The sequence below is a fragment of the Tursiops truncatus genome, chromosome 1 (assembly GCF_011762595.2).
Source record: "Tursiops truncatus isolate mTurTru1 chromosome 1, mTurTru1.mat.Y, whole genome shotgun sequence".
NCBI classification, from domain to species: Eukaryota; Metazoa; Chordata; class Mammalia; order Artiodactyla; family Delphinidae; genus Tursiops; species Tursiops truncatus.
The window spans coordinates 1,077,889-1,091,896 of NC_047034.1; the positions used below are offsets into that span (position 1 = coordinate 1,077,889).

The 14,008-nt window shown below is 55.9% G+C and overlaps 1 protein-coding gene across 3 annotated transcripts in view; it reads right to left on the reverse strand.

The window, feature by feature from the left end:
* Nucleotides 1–10,128: 10,128 nt before the first annotated feature.
* IPO9 (importin 9) overlaps nucleotides 10,129–14,008 on the reverse strand; it is a 45,970-nt gene continuing 42,090 nt past the window's right edge. For 2 of the 3 annotated variants that reach the window (XM_033844910.2, XM_033844962.2), the window contains 6 exons: nucleotides 13,814–13,980; nucleotides 13,146–13,279; nucleotides 12,070–12,192; nucleotides 11,640–11,744; nucleotides 11,405–11,481; nucleotides 10,129–11,073 (listed from right to left, as the gene is read on the reverse strand). In XM_033844910.2, the coding sequence (XP_033700801.1) occupies nucleotides 10,963–11,073; nucleotides 11,405–11,481; nucleotides 11,640–11,744; nucleotides 12,070–12,192; nucleotides 13,146–13,279; nucleotides 13,814–13,980 (717 nt within the window). In that variant the 3' untranslated portion in view covers nucleotides 10,129–10,962. The remainder of the gene's footprint in view (nucleotides 11,074–11,404; nucleotides 11,482–11,639; nucleotides 11,745–12,069; nucleotides 12,193–13,145; nucleotides 13,280–13,813; nucleotides 13,981–14,008) is intronic. The other variant, XM_073799568.1, reaches the window with a different exon arrangement.

The following is a 14,008-nucleotide window of genomic DNA, read 5'->3' on the forward strand; positions in this document are numbered from 1 at the left end:
ACTCAGACAGGCCCCTCATTTGGGGCTCCCCGGAATCCCACGAGCGAAACTAAGCTCACTGGTGGTATCAGTTCGTTTTACAGACAGAGATTTCTAGGATTCAAGGGTGTTAAAGGGTTTGTTCAAGGTAATAGAGCCAGTAAGTGGCAGAGGCATTCTAAATCCAGCTTGCTTTGCCTACTGAGTGGGAGAAGGTATTTGCAAATGATATATCTGATAAGGGTCAAAATACAAAATATACAAACAGCTCATACAACTCAACATAAAAAAAATAGATTAAAAAAATGGGCAGAGGACCTGAATAGACATTTTTCCAAAGAAGACATACAGATGGCCAATAGGTACATGAAAAGATGCTCAACATCATTAATCATCAGAGAAATACAATTCAAAACCACAGTGAGATGTCACCTCATACCTGTCAGAATGACTGTCATCAAAAATACAACAAATAACAAATTTGTTGGTGAGGGTGTGGAGAAAAGGGAACACTTGTACACTGTTGGTAGGAATGAAAATTGGTGCGGCCACTGTCGAAAACAGTATGGAGATTCCAAAAAGTAAAAAATAGAACTACCATACGATTCAGCAATTCCATTCCTGGGTATTTACCTGAAGAAAGTGAAAACACTAATTTGAAAAGATTTCTGCATCCTTATGTTCATTGCAGCATTATTCACAACAGCCAAGATATGGAAGCAACCTAAGTGTCCATCGACAGATGAACGGATATAGAAGATGTGGTGTACTCCTACAATGGACTACTACTCAGCCATAAAAAAGAATGGAATTTTGCCATTTACAACAACATGGCTGGACCTGGAGGGTATTATCCTAAGTTAAATAAGTCAGAGAAAGACAAATACTGTATGATATCCCATATGTGGAATCTAAAAAAACAAAACAAATGAACAAACATAAAACAAAAACAGAGTTATAGATGCAGAGGACAAACAGGTGGTTGCCAGAGGGGAGGGGGCTTGGGGAGAGGAAAGAAATAGGTGAGGGAGATTAGGAGGCACAAACTTCAAGTTACAAAGTAGAGTCACAGGGATGAGGAATATGGTGTGAGAAATAGAGTCAATAGCTCTGTAATATCTTTGTATGGTAACAGATGTAACTAGACTTATCATGGTGATCATCTTGGAACGTATAGAGATATTGAATCAGGACTTCCCTGGTGGCGCAGTGGTTAAGAATCCACCTGCCAATGTAGGGGACGCGGGTTCGAGCCCTGGTCCGGGAAGATCCCACATGCCGTGGAGCAACTAAGCCCATGAGCCACAACTACTGAAGCCTGCGTGCTGCAGCTACTGAAGCCCACGCGCCTAGAGCCCGTGTTCTGCAACGAGAGGCCACCTCAATGAGAAGTCCGCACACGGCAACGAAGAGTAGCCCCCGCTCACCACAACAAGAGAAAGCCCGTGCCCAGCAACGAAGACCCAACGCAGCCAAAAATAAATTAAGTTAAAAAAATATATAATAAAATAATGCTTTAAAAAAAAGAAATATTCAATCACTATGTTGTGAACAGGAACTAACAGTGTTGTAGGTCAATTACAGACAACCAAACAAACTCATAGAAAAAAGAGATCAGATTTGTGGCCACCAGAGGAGGGGGGAGTTGGATGAAAAGAGTCAAAGGGTACAAACTCCCAGTTGTAAGATACTAAGCACTAGGGCTGCAATGTACAGCATGATCAATATAACGAATACGGCTGTAAGTTATACGAGAAAGCTGTCGAGAGGCTAAAGTCTGAGTTCTCATCACAAGGGTCCATCAGTCCAGCAATCCAGGTGGCTCCCATGCCCAACAGCAGACAGCCAGTCTCTCCAGTGTCCTGGGCGTGGAAGACCCAACAGAATCTAAACAGGTTAGGGAAGGGCAGCCAAAGAAGGTGCTGCCCCGTCCTGGGCCCCTGTGGGCGCTGGCACCCCACCAGGAGAGTGGAAGTGAGGAGAGGGTCGGCTCCTGCCCCGGGAAGCGGCTGGTAGTCTGATGGGGGCGGGGCGGGGGGCAGCGTACATCTGTCCTGACGCAGAAGCCGTGAAAAATGCCACAGAGGGCTTCCCTGGTGGCGCAGTGGTTGAGAATCCACCTGCCGATGCAGGGGACACGGGTTCGTGTCCCGGTCCGGGAAGATCCCACATGCCGCGGAGCGGCTGGGCCCGTGAGCCATGGCCGCTGAGCCTGCGCATCCGGAGCCTGTGCTCCGCAACGGGAGAGGCCACAACAGTGAGAGGCCCGCGTAACGCAAAAAAAAAAAAAAAAAAAAAAAGCCACAGAGACGGATGTATGGAGAGAGTTCCCAGGTCCTCACGCCTGACGGTGTGTCCATTCCCAGACCACAGGCTCTGTGAGTGTGGGGACCATAGGGCCCTGTGCTCCCTGTGACCCCCCTAGCCCTCACTGCGGGGGCTGCCCCGTGGTTGCTGAGTGACTCTCAGATGAAGGGCTGTCTCTTTCCTGCCCCAGCTGCGCGCCGACGTGCTCTCAGAGCCCATTTGTTGGAGCTCCTCTTCAGCATCCCTTCTTTCCGTGTCTTTATTTCTTCCTTCTTTAGGAAGCAAGATCTTAAATCTCTCCTATTAAAACGAAATAAAGCAAAGCAAAACAAAACCTCATGTTTCCCAAAACTCATCCCTTTCTAGCTATTTTCCTGCTTTTCTCCAAGCAGTTCTCCTCAAAGTTTACACCCCTGGTTCCTGCTCATCAGGACACCCAGCTCTCAGCTACGTCAGTGATTTTTGTTTTTTTTCAATTTTTACTTTTTGGCTGCGTTGGGTGTTCGTTGCTGCGCGCGGGCTTCTCACTGCGGTGGCTTCTCTTGTTGTGGAGCGTGGGCTCTAGGTGCGCAGGCTCAGTAACTGTGGCGCACGGATTTAGTTGCTCCGCGGCACACAGGATCTTCCCGGACCAGGGCTCAAACCCGTGTCCCCTGCATTGGCAGGCGGATTCTTAACCACTGTGCCACCAGGGAAGTCCGACATCAGTGATTGTCTAATTGCAAAATTCTAGGAAAACTTTTCAGTGCAGGGGATGGGAGGTGACTGGACAAGGGCAGAGGGTGAGGAAGGGGCCGCGGGCAGGCCAGAGGCGAGAACAGCTAGCCATGGGAGGGCTGGCGCTTCTCAGCAGGGGATGCTGGAGCCTGAAGGCGGGGAGCTAAGGCCCCAGAGCTAAGGCCAGCCCTGTGGCCGTGACCGACCTGGACCTACGTGCTGAGCCAGGCCTCCGGGCTGGGAGGGAGTGAGGAAGAGGCTTGGGTGGGAAAGCTGGGGGCCCTGGAAGGTGGTTGTACAGATAGATATTTAGGCCTGGAAGGGCTTCCCCAGACCTTCTGCAGGCAAGAGCACGTGGGAGCATGGTCCCCTCAACAAGCTGGCCTCCCGGCCCCCAGTGAGCGGGACAGACACTTTCCTGGACCTGAGGAGGCAGAGTGCGTTGAGTGTGATGATAATGGCAATGCTAACAGCTAACTCTGCAAGTGAGTTTGAAACCATGCACCTCAGATTGGGACTTGAACCCACATGCTGGGACTCAAACCCGGCCAAAACCCACAGTCTTCCAACTGAGATCACACACCTGGTTTTAGAACTTAATGAAGCTCAGGTTCTTGATGTCTCGTTGCAGAAAGAATTCAGTGAGAAAGTGATAGGTAAGAAGTGGATTTATTTAGAGAGAAGCACACTCCACAGAAAGAGTGGGCCATCTCAGAAGGCGAGAGCGGCCTCAGGAGAAACACACTCCACAGACAGAGCAGGCCATCTCAGAAGGCGAGAAAGGCACCAGGGCCTAGGGCTGTCAGCTTTAATAGGGGTGGGTAATTTCATAGGCTAATGAGGGGGAGGAGCATTCCAGCTATTTCAGGAAGGGGCGGGGATTTCCAGGAATTGGGCCACCGCCCACTTTTTGATCCTTCCGGTCGGCCTTGGAACTGTCATGGCACCTGTGGGCGTGTCATTCAGCTTGCTGATGTGTTACAGTGAGCGTATCCTGAGGCTCACGGTCTAGTGGAAGTCCACTCGTCCGCCATCTTGGACCCACTTGGCTCTAATCAGTTTATGTCATGTCGTCGGACTACGTCAACCATTCTTTCAAAGGTTGTGCCCTGCCCCCTTCCCTCCTGTTTCAAGTTTGTCCCATTGTACAGATGAGGAAACGTGGGTTGGAAGTTAATTTTCCCAGCTCACGGTGGGGCTGGGATTTAGAATTGACTTTTGTGACGTCAAAGCCCAGGCCTTTCCATTTCACCTCCTGCCTCTCCTTGAACATGTGTAAAATGCTCCGTGCCGGGCCAGAGCAGTATTTGAGGAGACCTTGGTGCGGTGCGCAGCCCTTATCCCCAGCAGTACTCTGTGTGGGAAGCAGGGGCAGCGGGGAGGGGGAGGGGGAGGGCAGGGCAAGCCCGTGACCCAGTTTGGGCTTGGCCCGGGGCTGTGGCAGTACTCTGCTGAGTCATCCCACCGTGGGGCAATGACCAGGGCCTCCTCCCCACTGCTTGACGCTCCTCTTCAAATCAGAGCAGACTGACCTGGGCAACCCCGAGGCCCCCCTTACCTCCCCAGGCCCAGGGCCCTGGGGCCTCCACTCCAGAGGTTCCTGCCCCTCCCGACCGCCTGGCCCATGGTCCAAGCTGAGCCATCTTGAGACCAGAGTGACTCCCTTCCCTCCTTCCCTCGCCTCTGGGCAGTCAGGCTCTTCTTCAGGAGAGCCCTGCGGGCACTCTGCCCTCCTCCACCCCGCGGGCCTCTGTCCACCCAGCTCCTCCAGAGAGGTCATTACACCCTTTTGTCTGCCTGATGTAATCTCATTGCACTGAAGGAACAGGGTCTCCTGGCTCCTCTGCCCCAGGATAAACACACATTTCTCCTTCATCAGGTTTTTCCTGGTGTCTAGCTTGACTTATTTTTTTAATTAATTTATTTTTGGGTGCGCTGGGTCTTCGTTGCAGTGCGCGGGCTTTTCATTGCGGTGGCTTCTCTTGTTGCGGAGCACAGGCTCTAGGTGAGCGGGCTTCAGTAGTTGTGGCTCGCGGGCTCTAGAGCGCAGGCTCAGTAGTTGTGGCGTGCAGGCTCGCAGGCTCTCGAGCACAGGCTCAGTAGTTGCGGCTCACGGGCTTAGTTGCTCCGCGGCATGTGGGATCTTCCAGGACCAGGGCTCGAACCCGTGTCCCCTGCATTGGCAGGCGGATTCTTAACCACTGCGCCACCAGGGAAGCCCCAAGCTTGACTCTTTCTTGCTGTAAACGGAATGCTGCCTCCTGTAGTTGTCCTCTTGGTGGGGGAGGGATGTGTGTGTGTGTGCAGGGGGCGGGGGGTAATGGGGACGGGCCTCACCGCTGCTCCAGCTCCAGGTAGGAAGGAGCGCTCTTCTCTAGAGGGATTTTTGTCACTGCCTTTGGAGGGTTTCCGCTCCCAGAATGCCGGGCTTCTGCTTCTTTGCAGAGTCCCAGGACAGTCTAGGCAGAACTTGGGCAGCCAGGGTCTCAGGAAAGCAGGCAGGGGTAGCCAGCCTGCCCTGGGTGGTTGTAGGAGCAGCAGAGGTCCAGGTCCGGCCAGCGGGGCAGACGGGGAGAGCCAGGTTGTCTTTAAATGGCACCTTACTCAGCCTGCAGCCCTGCCAGCTGGGCAGGGTGGGACAGACAAGTGCTATTTTGGGACTGAGGGTAAGAGAGGAAGAAGGCTCCGCTGACAGCTCTCCTCTGTCCCCACTCCCTCTCCGGGGAAGGGCTCACTGACCCTTCCCACCTGGGGTCTGTTTTCAGCCTGACCCCGCGTGAACCATCTGCGCAGATGCGAACGGCCGGTCTTCCTCGGCAAGACCGGCTGTGCGAGGGCAGCTCCAGGTGCTGAGAACGACACTGGCCTCAGTATTAGACTAATCATGGCCCCACGGTACCGGCGGTGAGGCAGCCCCGCAGTCAGAATCGCTGCAGGAGGCGTTCCTCGGACCGGGAGGTGGCGGCTGGGGATTCAGCAGCTCGTCCAAAGCGGCCCCAGGGGATGAACAGCCAGAGTTGGGATGCAGGATGCAGAGTCCCCGCTCTGAACCACCGGCCAGGGCAGGGGCCCTGCTCTGCCACTTCCTGGCTCTGCGAACTGGAGAAACTGCCCATCCCCTCTGGCCTCGGCTTCCGCGCTGTAAACGGACTAGGGTTCAGTCAGACCCACCAGAACCGCAGGTCAGCCGGCAGTGGCACTCTGGTCCTTCTCTCTATTCAACGGAAAAAGGATTTGCTGGAGGTCACTGGCAGGTCACAGGCGGGGCCTGGGCGGAACTGGCCCTCCTACCGCAGCCAGTGAGCACGCGGTCAGGCAGGGGAGCCAGACTGGGAACCAGGGGTGCAAGAAGGCCATGCTTCTTTCTTTCAGTCGAATGAGATCAGACTGAGTCTCTACCCTGCCAGCTAGTGGGGAGTTCAGTCTGTTGTCCCTATGGTTTGCTCCCCTGCCAGGATCCCAAAAAGGTCCCAGGACCTCACACAGTGCAAACACGGGGGCGGGCTCTGCAGATGTGAGTTCGGGAGACCTGCGAGTCCAGCGGCCTCGACTTAACGCGGCCCAGGCACGGGGACCTTCCGGGGAGCCCCGGTGCCCCGTGTTCAGCCCTCACAACTCCAGGTGCTCTGCCAGGATCAGGGCAGGGTCCTCACAACTCACGGGCCTGCGGACTTCTAGAAGTTCCCTTCCTGTCTTCTGGGACCCCTCCCCCTCTCTTCCTCCAAGACCCTGGGCCTAATCTCAGTTGATGCAACCTTTCCATCAAGGATCCAGAAGCAGCTTATCCTCAAACAGTTCTGCCTTCCCCGTGCAAAAGCTGCTGAGGCAAGGAAGTGCAAAAACTCGGCTATGTTCCTGGAATAAGTGGAGAGAAAAAAACCTAGTGAAAGTAGATTAATACATCGATATTTTATAATGTCACGCAGACCAACATGGAAAAGCTCTGCTTAGCAGGTGGTAGGCAGGAGCCGCCGCCGCCGCCGCCTCCGTTTCTGTCCCCCGCACCCACAGCAGGACCCTCACAGAGCTGTCTTCCCAAAGGCTCACCAAGGCCCTAATTTAGCAGCAGCATCTGTGAAACTGAGTCACTCTAACCCAGTGAGTCAGAGAGACCGCCAAACACAGCTCCCTGCGACTGCGACTGCAGGGTGGGGAGGCAAGGGGCAGACGCCCCCCGCCCAAGCCCGAGGGTCTTCAAGCCGGTCCTCTTTATGTGTAACCACAGCCCTGAGGCAGGTGTCAGTTCCCCGTTTCACAGAGAAGGAAACCGAGGACCGGAGGTTGTCGCTTGTCTCAGCCTCGTAATCGTGCATCTCTGGGCCTGTTTCATCCACCTGTAAACAGGGTGGACACAGCACCTACTCTGTAAGGTTAGAGCTGACCCTTGAACATGGGTCTGCATCGTGTGGGTCCGCTAAGACGTGGGTTTTTCCAACAGTAACTACTACAGGATCACCCTGTCCCTGGTTGGTTGAATCGCAAATACGGAGAACCGAGGGCCTCCTGTAAGTCCTAAGTGGGCTTCCGACTGCCCCTAACACCCTCCTCCCCGAGCCACGGTCAAGGATCCACGGCAGAAGGTCTAAACGAGACCAGCAGGTGACAACGTAGAGCAGCCCTGCATTTTGTGCTTCTGAAACAGCAGCAGCTGTCAGCCGCCCTGCAAGGGCAGCCTACCCCATCGCCATCAGCCATTCCCTTCGGGCAGTGGGCACTCAACCCAGAACCAGTTTCTCTCGTAACATCCCCAGAGCCACCGCACTGTTTCCTGTCCCCTACTAGACTGGCTCCTTGGGGAAGGGGCCAAGCCCCTTGCACCCGGCGATGGCCTTGCATGTGAGAGAGGCTTGACGTTTGCTGAAACACAATGGAAACAGAGGAGCCAGGAATCGGCTGTTACCATCTCCTTAGTGGCCACGGGTCCGCCGGGTTAGTGTCTTCCACGGGACAGGCCTTTAACCTTCCAGAGCGATGTCCTGTCTGCCCAAGTCCCCCAGCCCTTCCAGCTTCTTTCCTCCACACGATCCAGGTCGTCCACCTGGCCTTCCCCTTGCAGATGGGCCTCCTCTGTCAAGAGTCCTCATTGGGCACCAGACGCGACAGAGCACTCCAGGCGCACTGCCAGGCACAGGAAGGTCGAGGTTGCTGTACGTGACGCTCTGGACGCTGTGCTGCGACCCCAGCCTTCGTGTATACTGGGGTTTTGCAGAGACGCGTGAATAGCTCCTGGCATCACAGACACTCAGTACTGGCACAGGACTGCGCAACAGCGGTGCTTTGGAATCCTTGGCTCTTTTCATGGATGCTCTTGTCAATCCACATCTCTGAAAACCTTACATAGAGAGTCTGCCCACTTTTTGCAGCTTGTAGAGACGTTTGGACCCTATCTGAGAATAGGATCAGTACCTCCCCCTCTGCCCTTGTCTAGGACCTATTTCTTCTGTAAATCGCCTCAAACCCTCTTCTGGAAGATAAGGCATAAAAAACCCTCATCAGCCACTTACATCGAAGGAGGGCTGAGGACAGAGTACCCTGGGGCACACCATAAACCACCCGATGGGTTAATCTGCACAGAGCTGGTGGACAGTTACCCACTTTTGCTTTCCTAATGCTTTTGCTTTTACCGTGTCCAGATTTCACCTGGTATGTTTTTAAAACTAGACACTGAGGCCAGTTTGACATCACTCGCTCTTTTACACTTTATCGTGCTTGCCTGAGTCACCGGCTGGTCCGCGCTCCCCAAGCAGCGGCGCTCGAAGGTCAGGGGCGTGTGCTCCTCGGCTTCCTTTCCCGCCTGTGTGCTTCTCTCCACTGAGAGCTCTGTGAAGCCCTGGGCGAGGCCCTGGTGTCCTAGCCGCTGTTCTTCAGGGTCAGGGGACCTGAAGGATGTCAGAACAGCCAAGGGCTCTTATTCTCCAATGGTCTGACCTTGAACTCCAACTCCTTGCAAACAGGTAGCCCCACCCTTTCCATACTGGAGCTAGCTCTTTGGCCAAAAAGACAGACACAAAGGAGGAGCTAGAGAGAAACTTTTTGTCGGTTCCCTGGGCCTCCAGCAGGTCTTTTTCACCTCCTGCCCTGACAACGGATGTAGTCTCTGAACTCTCTTCCTCAAGGATAGAATGGAAACGTCTAGTGGGAACCAGCTGTCGAGGTAAACGGGATACGTGTGTGACAATGCTCTGGAAGCACGAGGAAGCGCCTGCGCGCCGAGGGCTGCCTCTGCTCTCGCCCACAGCGCTAAGTCTGTGGGGCGGGGGTAGCCCCCTAAATGCTGCCGCGACCCTTTCCTTCAGGACTCAAGTGCTGAGGCAGGAGGCCCGGTCCTCCCCAAAACCAGCGAGAGGAGAGCAGGAGGAAAGGACCTCGCTGGAGGATCACTCTGGCACTGGATGCAGACAGGCTTCCTAGGGAGCAGGCCCGGCCACTGTGCTGCTGGCAAGAGACCACTCCTTTGTGCCTATCCAGGACATCCTGGCCTGGTGGACCTTCAGCACCGAGCCCTGTCTTCAGACCTACAACCGTGGGGCGAGTCTCTGAGCACCAGTGGCCAGACGTGCCGTCATCTCCCCAGAATCATGGGGGGAGGAGCAGTGGTCAGAGGCGGCATGAGCCCAGGGCCTGGCTGGCAGCCCCGGGAACACACACACACCACCCGCCTCCCAGGCTTTCCACTGCAGGTGGGGGGCAGTGACCAGCAGGGACACCTAGAGGCAACAAGTCCCGAGGCTCCCAAGGCAGCCCCACAGAATCAATGCCCATGGGGGGGGCGGTCTTTCCTTGAGAGAGTTAAATTCAGTTTATATTCTATTTTCCCGCTGAGACCACCACCCTAAAGGAATACTCTGCAGCTATTAAAAATGGGGCGCTGGGTGTGGGCAGTACCAAAAAAGGGGCTGCCGGGCTAATCCACCTTCCTCCTCCTGATTTCTTATCCTCATTCACTTTTGAGCCCACCACAGACAATTCCCAACTGGGAGAATCAATCATTTCCTCTAGGTCAGCTAAAACACACGAGGGTATCTACTACATGGCTCTACCTAAGCCTTTCCCCTCATTTTAATTTTCCTTCTAAAAGGAATAGAAGGCAGAGGTGCTGAGACACCTTATACCATGCAGACTAAATTCATTTGTAAAGATTACTTTACTCTCCTAGAAAAATACACATTGCAAATTTGAGGGCTACAACTTACCCATCTTAGAGAATTCCTGAGGGAGAGGGGGAGCCTCTGAATATCAGACTGTGTGGGGATGTGTGTGAGAGGCATGTTAAATATGGTTGGGTCAGGTGGACTTTTTAAAAAAATCTGTTTTTCCCCCATTTTTTTTTTTTTCTAAAAAAGGAAAAACAAATTGCCACGTGTCTGGCTCATCCCGTGCGCGCACGTATACAGAGGAACAGCGTCGGGGAGGGGCTGTCATGCAACGAGGCAAAACCAACATGACCTCCTTCGACGGGAGTCTCAGTGTCGCAGGAGGAACGGGGGTCCCTGGCGCTGCTTCCCCTCGCTCCTACAAGACCCAGCACGTCTGCGGTGGGGGGCAGAAAACACCACTGTCTCCCGAGGGTATTCCTATCTGAACACGTCAGATGTCCTGCGGAAGGAAACAGGTCCACTTTAGAATATGAACGGTCGTGACCTCCGGTGCTCGTCAGGCGAGGCCAAATAGTCCACGAACACGTAAAACCCTTCTGGGCACTGTTTCTGGCCCGGCCAGCAGAGGGCTCTAGGAGCAAAGGTGGGCACAGCTGGGGACAAAAAGGTTCCAGAGACGGGCTTCTTCAGGGTACTTTGGGAAACGTCCTTTGTTCCAGCATTCCTAGGTGATGGCACTGGTGAGCCTGGTCTGTACTGTCAGTGTCACTCTGCAAAGGCCGCTCCCGGCTGAGAAGAAAGTGCATCTCAAGGCCAGTGAGGGCCGCAAAACGGTGTGCGTCGGGGTGGGAGGAGGACCGTTTCAGATGCCAATGGTCTGCAGAACCCGCCTCTCGTGGTCGTTGAGGTGGCCTGAGAACACCACGTAGCAGGGCTGCTGAGCAAACTGGCAGAGGAAGTCCGTGAGGTACGCCTGGAGGAACGAGGAGGGAGGCGTCCCTGAGGGCGGGAACCACTGGCCTTCACACTGGTGCCAGTGCCCCAGGGATGCTTGCCCATTCTTGGCTCTAGGGAAGGTTCAACCCAGAGACTGAATTCCACAGGGATTTCCCAAGACCACACCTTGCAATCCACCGCTAGGACACAGCCCCAGGAAGCTGGATTCCAGCACGGGGCAAGGGCAGGAAGCCCCTGGGTGCAGAGTCCCCGCCCTCCCCCAGCCCTGCCCACCGGGCGAGACGAGGCGAGCCGCAATGGTGCTGAGCCACGGCTGCTGGCGAGACACCATCTCTGGACACCCTCACCTGCAGATCGACCTGATAGAGAGGGTCCTTCAGGGCATCAGGGTCATCTTCCTCATCATCCTCGTAGTAATCCTCCTCTGGAGAGACACCAAGCCAGGGAGGGTCAGGGCGCACAGGCCCCGGGGGGCAGGCAGCACCCACACGGCTGAGGTCAAGGGGTACACAAGCCCATGGGACGTTCCCTGGGCGCCCCGCTCTTGGTGTCGGCGTGCACGGGGCTGGCCTCGACGCTCACCGTATTTACTCGTGGCAAGAATATCGGACAAGAGCTGGCCCGCCAGGCCGTCCTCCTCGTCGTCGTCGTCCTCCTCCTGGTCGTCCCACATGTCGCTGGAGTCATCTGCACGGGGCCGAGAAGCAGCTGCAGCACGCGCACGCGTCTCCCTCCCACACCCAGACCGGCCAGGACACAGAAGCCCCGCGGGCCCCAGTGGTAGAGGACCTGGCCAGATCCCCCCACCAAGTCCGACTGGGGGGAGAGAACAGGCCGAGAGGCTCTGCGGAACAATTGGAGCCGGAAGCGCTGGCCTCCTGGCCACCCCCGAGGTGCTGCAGGCAGACCCTGGAGATCAGCCTGGGCCGTCGGGGACTCTGCCAGCCAGCCAGCCAGCGATCTGCAAGCCCGGGGCCTGGCTGCCAACCCAGCCTCCAGGGAGGGCGGGCACCTTGGCTCCACTCTGCGGGGGCAGCCTGGCGCGCGGCGTTGGCCTCCGTGACGCTGGACAGCTCGCTGATGATCAGCTTCAGGATCTTGACCAGCAGGGGGACGCTGGTCCAGCGCTCAGGGTCTGGAAGGAGGAGGAGGCTCCACGTCCCACTGTCCCTGGGCCACTACCCCGCGAGGCAGTGTGCCACACCTCCCCCGGCTCTCCACTGCCCAGCCCACGCCCAGCCCTGAGGCACGACGGAAAATTAAATAGCTTCGTTCTGCACCACGCTACAGGAGTTTAGAAGTCAGGAGAGATGAGAGATTTCGGGGACCAAAGGAGACAGGCTTTGCCAGTAAAAAAGCCTGCAAACCAGCGACCTGCACAGGGTGGAGCACTCCGGGCCCTGGGACTTGCAGTTTGAGAAACAGCACAGGTGAGCGCAAACCTGCAGTTAAAGAAGGCAGCTCCAGGGCTTCCCTGGTGGCGCAGCGGTTGAGAGTCTGCCTGCCGATGCAGGGGACACGGGTGCAAGCCCCGGTCCGGAAGGATCCCGCATGCCACGGAGCGACTAAGCCTATGAGGCACGACTACTAAGCCTGCACTCTAGAGCCCGCGAGCCACAACTACTGAGCCTGCGCTCCGCAACAAGAGAAGCCACTGCAGTGAGAAGCCCGTGCACCCCGCAACCAGAGAAAGCCTGCGTGCAGCAACGAAGACCCAATGCAGAAAAAATAAATTTAATTTAAGATGGTAAATTAAAAAAAAAAAAGAAGGCAGCTCTGCGCTCTGCCCACACATCACGAGTCACAAGCCAAAGGTAATCAGACACAGAGACACGAGAAGTGGGCATCCAAGGCCCAGAATGAAGCTGGATGCCGGGGGTCCCTGTACCTGGGACTCTTGTCCACTTGCAGCAGCAGAAGGACCCACGCTCTGCTCCACTGTTCACCTGGGGTTCTCTGCCGCTTCTTATCAAACCCATCACTAACAACCATGTCTTAACCGCCTCCCAGCCCAGGTGTCCTGAGCCCCGGGGGCGGGGTGGGGTGGGGGTGGCAGTGCGTGTGTGTGAGGGGAGCAGCGTCACCCACTCTTGGCCGCCTTGGAGCGCGTGCGGGTGCCCTCGTCCAGGCTGTGGATCTCCTCCCCCTTCACGCGGATGTCCTGCAGCCGCTTGTCATCCGCGTTGATGCCGTGCTGAAGCAGCTTACACAGCGCCACAGAGCTGGCGAGGAAGAGCCAGAGAGGGCCGATCAGCTGCCCCCTCGGAGTGCACCCCAAGGAGACAGGCAGTTACATCCCGACACTTGGAGCGTGCAAGTGCTTTCACAACTAATTAGGGCACAGAAGAGAGTCTGGCTGCAAAGGGGATCTCGTGTTCCTACGGACGGTCGGATGAGAGCTGTCCTTGAACAAAGCCGGAGCGGGTGAGCAGCACGACGACGTCCGCACCAGAGGGAGTGTGGGGTGATGAGACGCCGTGGACAAAAAGTCAGAAAGCTGGGTTTGTGAAGAAGAGAAAGCCGCCAGCAGCACTTGGCTGGGTGAAGGTGCGGGCAGGGGAGGGTCTCTAGCCAGCAGAGATCAAAAACACACGCTCTACCTGTGATGACTATCTTCTGGGAATTTCAAGAGGGCAGCTACTTGAATATACAGTTTAGCCAGAAAGAAACAGAGGGAAAAGGAACGCAACGGGCAGCTGGGTAGCTCAAGTCAGGGGAAGAGGCGGAAGGCACAGAGGAGGAGGACGCGGCCCCACCTGACTTTGCCCTCGTACTGCCCGTAGAAGAGGTGCTGGCGGCTGGTCCACTCGGCCATCACGAACTCCAGGGCAGGCTTGCCGGTGGGCCCCGGGAGGCTGCACAGGAACTCCAGGAGGGGCTCCAGCTGGGTGTGCACCAGGTGGGCGAACACCATGATCAGGGACTGGGGGGACAGGAGGACACCTGCTTCA